At 42.5% G+C, this 11,715-nt stretch overlaps 1 protein-coding gene across 1 annotated transcript; it reads left to right on the top strand.

Annotated features, from left to right (window-relative positions):
• Nucleotides 1-4,616: 4,616 nt before the first annotated feature.
• Nucleotides 4,617-10,395, top strand: LOC122768390 (inositol hexakisphosphate kinase 2-like). Its single transcript, XM_044024361.1, has 5 exons — nt 4,617-5,222; nt 7,717-7,948; nt 8,059-8,231; nt 8,391-8,566; nt 8,676-10,395. Exons 1-5 carry the CDS (start codon nt 5,006-5,008, stop codon nt 9,270-9,272), a joined length of 1,395 nt encoding a protein of 464 aa, XP_043880296.1. The 5' UTR covers nt 4,617-5,005; the 3' UTR covers nt 9,273-10,395.
• Nucleotides 10,396-11,715: the final 1,320 nt, after the last annotated feature.

Genomic DNA, 11,715 nt, shown 5'->3' with positions numbered 1-11,715 from the left:
GATACTATTTTGTTGGATGTTGACAGGGAAAGCCTGGAACAACGGACAGCTGTCAGTAGCCAATCAGCAGGCAGCTTCCTAACGCCCACCCACAAACAAAAAGCCATGGCTCAAAGAACAAACCAGGGACTGCAAAGAACAAGTGTATTTTCAAACAATAAAATACAATATTTTTGAATGATTAAATCGATATTTTTTTGCTTCTTCCAAAGGGTTGATTGATTTGTGAATTGATTTGAGAAGAATATTGACACAAATCTAAAATTCCATAGCAATCTGCATGTTTTTGGACTGTGGGAGGAAGCTGAAGAACCTGGAGAGGACATGCAAACTCCACACAGAAAGGCCCTTAGTCGAACTGGTATCCAAACTGGTCACCTTCTTTCTGTGAGGCAACAATACTAGCCACTACACCCCTGTGTGTCTAGTCATTTTGCTATTTGATGTGGGTTTATATGTCAGATAACACACAGATGTTTTCAATGTATGGTTATAATGAAGTTGTCTGTGTCTTCTGATTGGAGAAGGGCAGAAGGAGTGATATGTTGTGCATGTTGTAGTTATCTCTGACATTGCAAAACTCTTCCTTATCCTAAGTGGTGGTGGGGATGGCAGGAGTAAACAAGGTTGTCCTTGACTTAATGGCAGAGTGCCAACAGCACTCATCTGTAACCTGTATCAACACACTTATATTTACTAGAACGGCTGACCGCATAAGTGAAACACACACTGTATAGGCCCATCCTCCTCGGAGAGGGTTTCTTGGTCCTTCCCTGTTCCTCACGTGTCTGAGAATGAGGAGGGAGGGCCCGAAGTGTTTGGTCAGCTTAGTCAGAAGTTGCTGTTGTCATTTCCCCGACACAGGCACCACTTGCAACACAGCTGTGTATTATCCGGTGGTGAACACATTTCTGTAAAAGTCATAGACGTCTTTATTTGCCACATACTGTGATGTGTGTTCCTCTCATATCATCAGTTGTGTGACCCACAATCTGCGTGCATGGAGTCTGGATGTATTCGCTGCATCTCTAGCGGGGGTACTTAACAGTGACTAATGTGTTTGTGGAAGGCCATGCATTTGCACAGAGGAGATTGCATCACTGGGCTGTTTCATAGCTGGATTGAAGGCCATTTGGCTAATTTTCCTGGGGCACAGAGCCATGACATGAGAGGGGAAGCCCTGCTTGAGTTGGCATAACACTGACACATCAGTTCGGCCAGAGTGCTAGATGTTTACTCAGACTTGTTGAGTCACATTGCGTCCTAAAAACAAAATGGATTTAAGTTGTATTTTACTGGCAAGTTTATTTGCAGAGTCTGTGATGTTTAGGCCACAAATAGAGACAAGGGATTTAGCTCAATTTTGCGATGAAATCCTTCTGGTAAAATAAGAGCAGCATGGTCTTCTTTCTGGAAATACACACACAGTAAATGCTGATTATTATTCACCCCCTCCCTGCTTGGATCTGGGATCCTCTTTTCTCATTTATAATCCTGGAGCAGAACTAGAACATCAGAGATTAGTGCATGGTTTGGCTTAACCATCCATTCACCCAGGCTTACAGTACCTCGGATTTGTCTGGTCTAGCACACATGTCAGACTCATTAGGTCAACTGCCTTTTACAAAGTTATAATTACTGTATCTGGAGCGTGTTTGATGAGGAAGGACCCTCAACTCTACATTGAGCCAAAGTAAAACCAGTGAAGTTAAAAGCACAGGAATGTGAAGCTTTGAAATAAGAAATTCATAACAATACAGTATCTCAAATGTATCCAAATAAAAAAATCTATAATAGAAGGGGTCTGTTATTACACTTTGCTTTGTGAAAGTAGTGTATTCGTGCCGCTAATTTGTCACTGAGGCTACACTGAACCAGAGTGTGAGCCACAACAAGACTTGACTGTAACTGTAACATCATCCAGCACCAGCATGTGCTGAGCAGTAAAACGTGTTGTCCATGCAGTCTTTCTGTGCCAATGATAAGTGTACTGGCAGCGTAAACCTGTGCGCTCTCTTTGTATCTGATACGTCTTCATACCGCGGGTGTATATCTGGACATGGACGAGTGAGTCAGCCCAGCTGGCAAACTGAAGCACTACAACACAAAAGTCCCTTGTGAACCCTGAAGCATTGTCCATAGACCACCACTTTTTTTAAAGAAAAGAGGACAGGATGGGACACCTACATATCCATGTTTTTATTGCATTATGAATTTTTAATCAATTAAGTATTTGTTATACTACAAGGGATTGTTTTACGTGTGTTACAATATGTTACTGTATAGGTTACAGTCAGTATAATACACATGTGTAATGGAAAGCACAACACAATTGTTGTATGAAATGTCATTGGGTGAGCTGCTTTTACTAAAACCATTCTTAAAGCTTTAGTGTTGTTGTTCATATTATTTTTCTGTCTCTGTTTGGTATCATCAGATCAGCATGTTTGGGTATATACAGTGCATGGGGCGGTCAGGGGCACAAAGCATTTATGTTATCAAACTGCTGAATGACCATGTTTTTTGAGCAGTACAACGTGTGTTTTTGGTTTGAATGTCACACACATTTGGATGACCGATTCAAACACATAGACTGGAGTCAAGCTGGTCATGTTCGTGTACAATTATGGACACAGTGACACGTCCCTTTGTGCTATTTTAAGGCACTGCACGTTTGTCCGAGCATGCTATTGTGTTGGATATCCATCCCATATTAGGGTCGCCAACATGTATATATGGCTCATGTTAATTATTCAAGTCAAATCTTAGATTTTCTTATTCCAAGTAATTAAATTAAATTCAAGATAATGCTCTTTTGACATATTTTCCTCCGTCACGACTGACTGACATATCTGATGACATGTAAGCTTGATAGCTGTAAACATGACCATGTGCCCGCCTCTGCCCTTCCTCACATGATTTGGACAGAATTAGTCTCTCATGTAGACCTTGACTTCTCATGTCAGGAGACAACAACGTCCTCTCAACAAAGGCTAAGACAGGATGAGAAAGGGGGTGTGGCGAGAGAGAATAACTATTAATGTTGCCAAAGGATAATTTGTTTTGCAGACAGTGGTATAACAATAACACAATTACACAACACATATACACAGCACAGATTCATGGGTGCCGAAAAATGGAACGGTTGGGGCTGGTTATTTTGGTAAAATTCCTAATGGAAAAGCAAAAAAATGCATACCATACTGTACCAAACCAAACCATTCCACTTCTACGCTGCTTTAACCTCACCTTTCATGCAAACATCTGAAACTCAGCATTTCACAGGTGCTGCAGGTGTGAACAATCAAATTGGCCTTAGGCAACAATTTATACTGTCTTGCAGTTTGGCCAACAACAAAAAACAATGACCTGATGCTGCATTTGTGGGGGGAAAAGTTGCACTTTTTGGTATCTCCTCCTGTCTTCTGATTGACAGGGGCATAACAGTGATCTCTCTCATCCACGTTCAATAATTCAGCATGCTGAATCTGCCATAAAGCCATCAGCAAGGACCAACGGTGCCAGATACAATAACACGCACCCACTCAGGCGACATTCCCCTCAACTCATATAGGAGCTGAAGATTGTTTGAGATGCTGTATGTAAAATACTGTATGTGAGCAATCTTTAGTGGGTAAAATGGTTACTGCAATGCCAATTAAAAACAATGTACAGCATGGTTGCCAAAGTAGTTTAAAAAAAACAAAACAAGATGGTGTTACACTGTGGTCATGCAAATTAACATGTGTTCCACAGTCTTATTTATATGTGTAAACATTGAACAAATTTGATAAATTTCCATGTGTCAGCAATATGAGGAGATTGAAAGTGAAAACATTATGTTAATATACCTTTGATTTCCTTCTCACATTTTGAGAGGGGTGGTAAGGCTTTTTCAGGGTTCGGTAACTTGGAAACCCCTGAGTCGAACTGCTATGCCATGCATTATTGGGTGGTTGCAGTTGGTAGCTCAGCAAGACATAAATAAGCTGCAAATGAAAATTCTAATGAATAAAGTAGCTGCACATTTGTTATCAGTTAATCCAGTATTTCAATTTAACATGGTTCCTTAATCTGTGATGACATTTCATGGTCATTTCATGGCATAATGTAATATAATTTGTACATATAGCCCCTTTAATGTTAGCACTGATGGGGGATAATATTTTACCTAGTACTAATGATTGATGAGAGATCATACATGTAAATATCTGTAAGTGGACATGATATTTTACACCACCACTCCACTCCAGCACATTTCAGTTTGTCCCCCAACGAATCTAAGACATGAAAATCTTGGCTAATGTGCAGTTCTACGAGACAAGGTTTGAACGCAAAATGCAACCTGCAGCCTTTCCCTAAGGTCACAAAAACAGTGCGGAGACTCGAGAGTACACTGAAAAAAAGATGACTTCAGTGTTGTGTTTTTGTCTCGTATTTTTCCAGCTCTACCCCTCCCCCCTGTTTTCTCTCCTTCCTCTTTGTTTGCTAGCTCTCCCTGATCCTCTCATAGGCACCTTGTGTCCTCCCAGCGACAGCAGCTGCTTTCTGATTGGCAGGCTGCACTGAGGGGGCGGTGCTTGTTCGCTGCTCGTGCTGTTTTTGTGGCAGGATGACGCTTACAGCAGTCAGTTTCGGTAACAGCCGCACACCAAGGACGTTGTGAACGCGTGTCGCTTGGAGACATTATAAGCCGCTTTTACGGCTTATATATAGTGTTTTTATCGTACGTACAAACACGGAGAACACACAGCACACCGGAGGACTATTACCATTTGTCCCCCGACAAGGAAAAAAGCAGATAAAACGGATTTTAGTCGTCGGGCTCTGTCCTTCCTGTTCAGCCCTTTTGTTTTCCAGGTCTTCGCTCGTGCAGGCGACTAAACAGCGCCCCCGCGCGGAGCATCAGAAAAGTCTGAGAATAGGGAGCCATACGAGCGGCCGAGCTTCTTGCCTCTCCTGCGACGTGGGTCCTCTCAGCTCAGCTGTCCGATGCGGAGTGAGGATGAGTCCCGCTCTGGAAGCCCTTATGCAGGCGGATGGGACTCCATATCCCGGAGCAAAAGGGGTGATGCTTGAGCCCTTCGTGCACCAGGTGGGAGGACACTCCTGTGTGCTGCGATTTGGGGAGCAGATCATCTGCAAGCCCCTCATCCCCCGGGAGCACCAGTTCTACAAGAGCCTGCCACCGGAGATGAGGAAGTTCACCCCGCAGTATAAAGGTAAGACACCACCATCAACGCTCGAATTGATGTGCAAAACCCTAAGGCTGCAATTGAACTGTTCTATTGTGTGTTGTCTTGTTCTTGAGTATCCCATATATTTGATGAATATTTTCGATTATTTTGATGTGTTATGGTGCTGTAAATAACACTGCAGTCTGTTATCTGTCTGTCTGTAACGCTGTTAAATGTCCTGCTGCAGCCTCTCAGCAGCATGCGTGATGTTGTTTTGGTTACCCAGCATGCATCCTGTCTTTCTCCTTCCTCACCTCTGCCAATATCTTGCATTTATTAGTGCACCGTTTGGCTGCATTTACTATTTCAAATGGGGAAAAAAGACAACTTGTTTTTAACAGGTCGTATATTTAGACTTGTGTGTAATGTCAGTCATGATTGAACAATTGGCAAAGCATCACAGTCAGTTTTCTGGATGCGGCCCTAGTGTTGGAGGGTGGGATTGCCTGGCTGCCATCAGCAGGAGGAGACAGGCCTCTTTAAAATGCCTCTGCTTTCCAGAGGGCTTCGGTTTCAGGGTGAGATAAAGTTCCATGAGGATCAAAAATAAATGGGGCAGATCCAAGGGAGTAATACGCAAGTCGGTTGAGTAGATTTCCAGGTCTGATTTCAGGCCCAAGACAGAAACGTGGACAGAAATCTGCATTTTTATCTGCACCCACAGACACGCTTTGAATTTCAAACGGATTATCATATTCCCTGGTTGCATCCAGGTCCACAGTCTCTGCTGACAGCTACCATCAAAGACTATAATGACACCCACTACATTCTGATGTAGATGTCTGTGGGCAACCTTATGCCCGAGGTAGGAGACACGTACGGTCTCTGACTTCTTAGTAATTCAGCATGAGACTATTAAAAGATCCAGAATGAGGACTGTGACGTGGAAAGCAGATAGTAAGTTGACTGTAGAACCTTTCAACACTGTCTGTGTCATGTTTCAAACGTATCACAACCATGGGAGAAAAGGCAAAGTTGGCCTGAAAGAGCATTGTGTCATTTCATTTCAACACTTCACACAGTTTGCAGATCCTCAGATCACCAGAACTTATGGACCCAATAAAATAATAGCGATTGATAATGATGTAGAACTGTGTTGAACCTCTGCTGATACAAGGGAGTCAATCTGTGATATTAAAGGTATAAACATATTACTCCATGCACTTTATCAAGGATTTATGGGCCTCCTAATTGAATTAAATCTCAGTGACGCACAAGTTCCCACACTTCACAGCTGTACTGGTGATGACTGTGCAGGTTTTAGGACACCGCCGTTCATTAGGATGCACTTTAGAGGTGGGGCTTCCTGCTGGTTGGTGATGTCAGTGTACATGAGGAGAGCGAGTCCAGGACACGGGATGCAGGAGAAAAGTAAATGCTGGGTCCACATGCCTGCCATTTCACACACAAAAACGCCACTGTGCTTGGTTCTTTGTGTCACATCGCTACTGTCATAGAGCTCATTTATTATCTGCTTTTGTTGTGGCTGCTTGTGTTTTCTGGATGTCCAATATAACCTCTATCAATTTGGATGCCATGTCCATATCTTTGCACTTTCTCTGTTTATCTGTTTCACTCACATCCCTTCGTCTTGTCTATGGCTTCTCAGCCACTGCAGCTGTGATGTTCATTCTTAGTGCGTCACCTTCCCCCCACCCTGAGATAGACAGGCCCATTTAGGGACTTTTATAAGGGGCTTGGGGGTGTTGACGTGCGAGTTACTGTAACATTTGTTGTTGTTTGAAATTTGTTGCACAATTTCATGAGAATATTGATATTGATGTGATATTATTTGTATGAAATTTAAGTTTTGTTTCAGTTACACGTTGATGTTTTATAGGTGTAAAATGTGGTAGAGCATTATCAATAAGGGTTAGGGTTAATATTAACTTTTATCATGTAGTGCAAGAACTTATAGATATGAATTGTTTTCAACATTACACTTATTGAAAAAGGCATAAACATAGAACAACTATTCAAGTGTTGTCTCTGCAATTATCTAATTGCATTGTTTTAACTGAAGATTGTGATGTTCAATTAAAACTGATTGATCATTCAGCCATACTCCTTGGTGGACTTCAAAGATGATCATACCAAATGTTGTTTCACTCATATTCTTGAAGCGAGTTGTGACATTTTGATTAACTACGTTTATGGTTAAGTGAGTTTTGACTGTGGCGTGTTTTGCTGCTGCTCCGTGTGTGTTTCTGTGTGTGTATTTCATCTTCTGAAGTTATTGCTGACTGTAAGAAACTGTTATGTCGTGTGTTTTCTAAAATGATGTTTTGATGTTGTTAAATAAATGGCTTGCTCAGTCTGACACATTTCAGCCTTGTGTGGTATTTTGTCTCTTGTTTTCTGAGTAAGTGACATAAAAACTGTTTGTGTTCTCACATCTGTTATTAACAGTGTAACGTCTTTCCTCAACTATCCAATAGAAAAGTAGCTATAACCCCTCTCCTTCTCATCCTTTTTTCAGGTGTGGTGTCAGTCAGTTTTGAGGAGGATGACGAAGGAAACCTGTGCCTCATCGCCTACCCTCGCCACAGCGAGTCAGGTGACCTGGAGAACAAAGACCCGTCTTCAGATTGTGAGCCCAAGAGCAAGATGTTGAAGTGGAGCAACAAGAAACAGTCCACTCTGCTTCTGGAGAACGACAACTACAGCAAAGACAGAGCTCGACTTACTTGGAAAGAAGACAAGCTCATGAGGTGAGGATACGTGTTTTAGCACCTTTGTGCACTCACAGACACCAAGATGAGACAGATATGCACAGTGATAGTAAAACTGACAGTTTTTTTCTGTTGTGTCCCCTCTGCAGTTATAATCGTGACGAGGTGGTGCAGCAGAAGCAGCAGCAGGCGGAGGTTCTTTACTTCAGCCTGGAGAAGGGCAACGTTGTTCCGCAGATCAAACACAACCCCTGGAGTCTGAAATGTCACCAACAGCACTTACAGAGGATGAAGGAGAATGCAAAGCACCGCAATCAATACAGTATCCTTTCATCAGTAAACTGCAATTGCCAAGTAAATTCAGTGTGTAGTGAAATACACTGATCAACGGATTAGTCTTAGTTATTTTATAAAAGCGTGAATACACTGATTAGTATATGGTTCTGTTTGATGTTGTATGATCCTTGACCCCATTTCACAGAATTTATCCTTTTGGAGAATCTGACGTGGCGCTATACAGTACCATGTGTTTTAGACTTGAAGATGGGAACCCGCCAGCATGGAGATGATGCATCAGAGGAGAAGAAAGCCAATCAGATCCGCAAGTGTCAACAGAGCACGTCTGCCTCTATTGGAGTCCGAATCTGTGGAATGCAGGTATGGTAGGAATTGAACTTCCTGTACAACACACATACAAGTGTTCTTGTCATGGTCACACTGTAAATGTGGAGCTGTAGTACTCAATGTTTCTTTGCTACTTCTGCAGGTGTACCAGTCAGACTCAGGCCAGCTGATGTTCATGAATAAGTACCACGGTCGTAAGCTCAACCTCACCGGTTTCAAGGAGGCTCTCTACCAGTTTTTCCACAATGGGCGCCGCTTGCGTCAAGAGCTGCTCTCACCAGTGCTGCGCAGACTGCGGGAAATGCAAGCTGCCCTGGAGGCCTGCGAGTCCTACCGCTTCTACTCAAGCTCCCTGCTTATCATCTATGACGGAGACCCCCCCAGGACTCCCAGCAGACCTAGACACCGAGGTGGAGAAGAAGGTGATGAGGATGAGCCATCAGATGAAGAGGATGACGAGGAGGAAGGAGGGGCCTATGGTTTCCGTCGTTCTTCAGCGGGCGGCAGTGGCGGTGTGGCCGCGGGGAGCAGCAACAGTGGGAGTGGTCGCTCTTCCCACAGCACAGGAGAGGCCAGCAGCCCTGTGGTGGACGTGCGCATGATTGACTTTGCTCACACTACCTGTCGGCACTATGGAGAAGACAGTGTAGTGCATGAAGGCCAGGACAGTGGTTTCATCTTTGGCCTCCAGAACCTGATCACCATCATCTCCCAGCTGGAGGATCACAGTACTGACTGAAGCTGCAGTGGAACTGTCAGGGTCTGAATTTAAAGTCTGGGAAACGGCTCACTGAGCTGAAAGCCCACTAATCCAAGGTGCATTGTCCCTTATGCCTAAATGGGGGTCTGCCCCTCCTCTGCTTGGAGGGATCCTCAGACACTTCAGGGTCAGAGAAGAGGCCGTGTGGTCGTTATGCCCTCTCTCTAAACTGCCAGAGGACGGGGCCACCTGTGCCCCAACTTGCACTTTTCTCTTGGCAAGACTGCTTCTTTTCTTTGCTATTCATAGTAGCGGACGTGGTGTGTGAGGCCGCAGTTTTTCCAACAAATACCGGGACTCCTGGAGCGTCTTAGGACTCTCCGCCTCACCAGGTCTTTAATTATTAAGTTCTCTCTGAGAGAGAAAGAGAGTGAGGCAGAGATGAATGGAGCTCAAGTGTAGTTGTGGGAGCCTGGTTATGGTGCTTTTCCTGTGTTATTTCATAACTTTTTTAAATGAAGTTTGGACTGCCAGTACTCAACAGCACATTATTAGTGGCAAAGATGACCGTACAAGCTGACTATGGCTGGCTAGGTCAGCGGTTTTGTAGCAGTTGGAAACGTAAGCGTATGATAAGGACTTTTGTGTTTATAATGGCGTCTCTTGTTAAGATCTTCTTAACAAACATGGTGTGTGTGTCCACTCGGCACGTGGATTCGTGGATTTACACTCGTTGGTGGAAGAACAAGATTATTTAGGTCTAGAAGAAGGGATTTGCCTTTTTTCAGCAGTTGTTCTCCTTGCAACTTTTTTCTTATAAACAAAAGACATTATACAAAAGGGGGGGATTGTGAATGGGATATTGTTCTTGTTTTGTCACTGTCTTTGTTTCTGTCTGATTATTTTCCTCTTCATTCCCAAAACAAAGAGAATTTATTGATTGAAAACAACAGACTAGTTGTAAAGACTATATAGAGACTTATTTATTTTAAAATATTGTTTAAAATAAAAAAAAGACAAGTACATTCCATATTACCACTTTTAATATTCTGATACCAACTTGATTTATTTTGTTTATTACAAGAGCTGATACTTCTCCTGTGTACCAGTCTGTTAACAGTGTCTTGGATAATAAAGGCATTCATTTGTGGTTAAAAAAAAACATTGTCTCCATTCACATTCCTGTGTGTGCGCTTGTTTGTGATTAACATCATGCATTCACCGGTCATGAAGTAGAGAAAAGGAAGGAAGGAAGGAAGGAAATGTGAACATGTGATCTTTAAATGCAGCAGTAGATGCCTGCTGTAACGCAACAATGCTGTACAAAAATACTGCATTACTGATTGTTTGTTAGATAGTAATACTCAAGAAAATGTCAAAATTCTATGGTAAGCTAAGCACAATAATGTGTTCACTTTCAACTGAGCGAGGGAAACTGATATAGGACTTTTAGTTTGGAAATAAAAAGCCGTTGTCTGATAAAAGTGTCTGGCAGCAGAAATATGACCCAGTTGTTGTCTGTGTCTATAATAAACAGAGTGATTCACCGCTTTGAAAATGTTTGCAACTAATGAGCTGGAGGCACAGTAACCATAGTCTGAGAATGAGAGTTCACGTAATCCAATTTAAAAATGTTTAATGAAAAAAGAAAGTTCAAATTACATTCAGTCACATGGTGGAACAACTATGTGCTCTCTGCGTCACTCAACTGCACACAACTGCGTATGACTTCACCCAGCCATCGAGGGTCACGATTAGAGAGGCGCCGGGTTTAGGATTTGCAGCTGAAAATTCATAAATGTCAACCATACACCAGCTGTCAGTCACTTACATATACAAATGATGTACATTTGCATCATGTAAGTTTGAAGAAGACATAAAACAAGCAATTGAGACATTCACTTCTCAGGAAATTGTTTGCTTAATGTTAATTAAGTGAGAAGTCTGCTTTTTCCTTTTCCATAGACTTCCTTTCAAATGTAGTTCTACTTCCTGGTTGGCCTCACTGAGTTAAGCCTTGTCCACCTTTTTTATACAGTCTATGTACTCTACTCACTAAAGACACTATATGCAAGTTTTGTTAACAGGCATATATGCAATGTACATCTAACATGAACTTTTTGACTTCAAATTTTCTGTCTTACATTGTATTCAATGGCATAAAATGATAGATTATCAAAGTTTGGGTCAGACTAACCTGTTGTCACAAATACTGTACATACTTTTAACTGTACAACAAAACACAATGGTGTGTTTATTTACTTTTGGCAAAGATTTGGCAGGAAAAAGCTTTGGGACTTCATGTTCGAGGCAGCATAAATACAAAGATTATAAACCTCGCTGACCACGCGTCATCATCGCAGTAACAGAGTTTATTCTTAAGCAGGTTAGCTGGAAGTTTTGTGCCCAGTTGCCATGCAGCAGCGACATCGGGGACGGATCTGCACTTGCTGCACTAAGGATCAGATTATGCACTTCAAAC

The sequence above is a fragment of the Solea senegalensis genome, linkage group LG4, assembly GCF_019176455.1.
Source record: "Solea senegalensis isolate Sse05_10M linkage group LG4, IFAPA_SoseM_1, whole genome shotgun sequence".
Lineage (NCBI taxonomy): Eukaryota > Metazoa > Chordata > Actinopteri > Pleuronectiformes > Soleidae > Solea > Solea senegalensis.
Note: the sequence above shows the minus strand (reverse complement) of the source record. Positions and strands in the feature narration are given on the sequence as shown.

Bases quoted from the DNA above. Each gene is read 5' to 3' on its own strand.
- LOC122768390 (XM_044024361.1), top strand. From the start codon at position 5,006: ATGAGTCCCGCTCTGGAAGCCCTTATGCAGGCGGATGGGACTCCATAT. The intron at 5,223-7,716 runs GTAAGACACCAC...TCCTTTTTTCAG, and splicing joins GTTCACCCCGCAGTATAAAG to GTGTGGTGTCAGTCAGTTTT. The intron at 7,949-8,058 runs GTGAGGATACGT...TCCCCTCTGCAG, and splicing joins AAAGAAGACAAGCTCATGAG to TTATAATCGTGACGAGGTGG.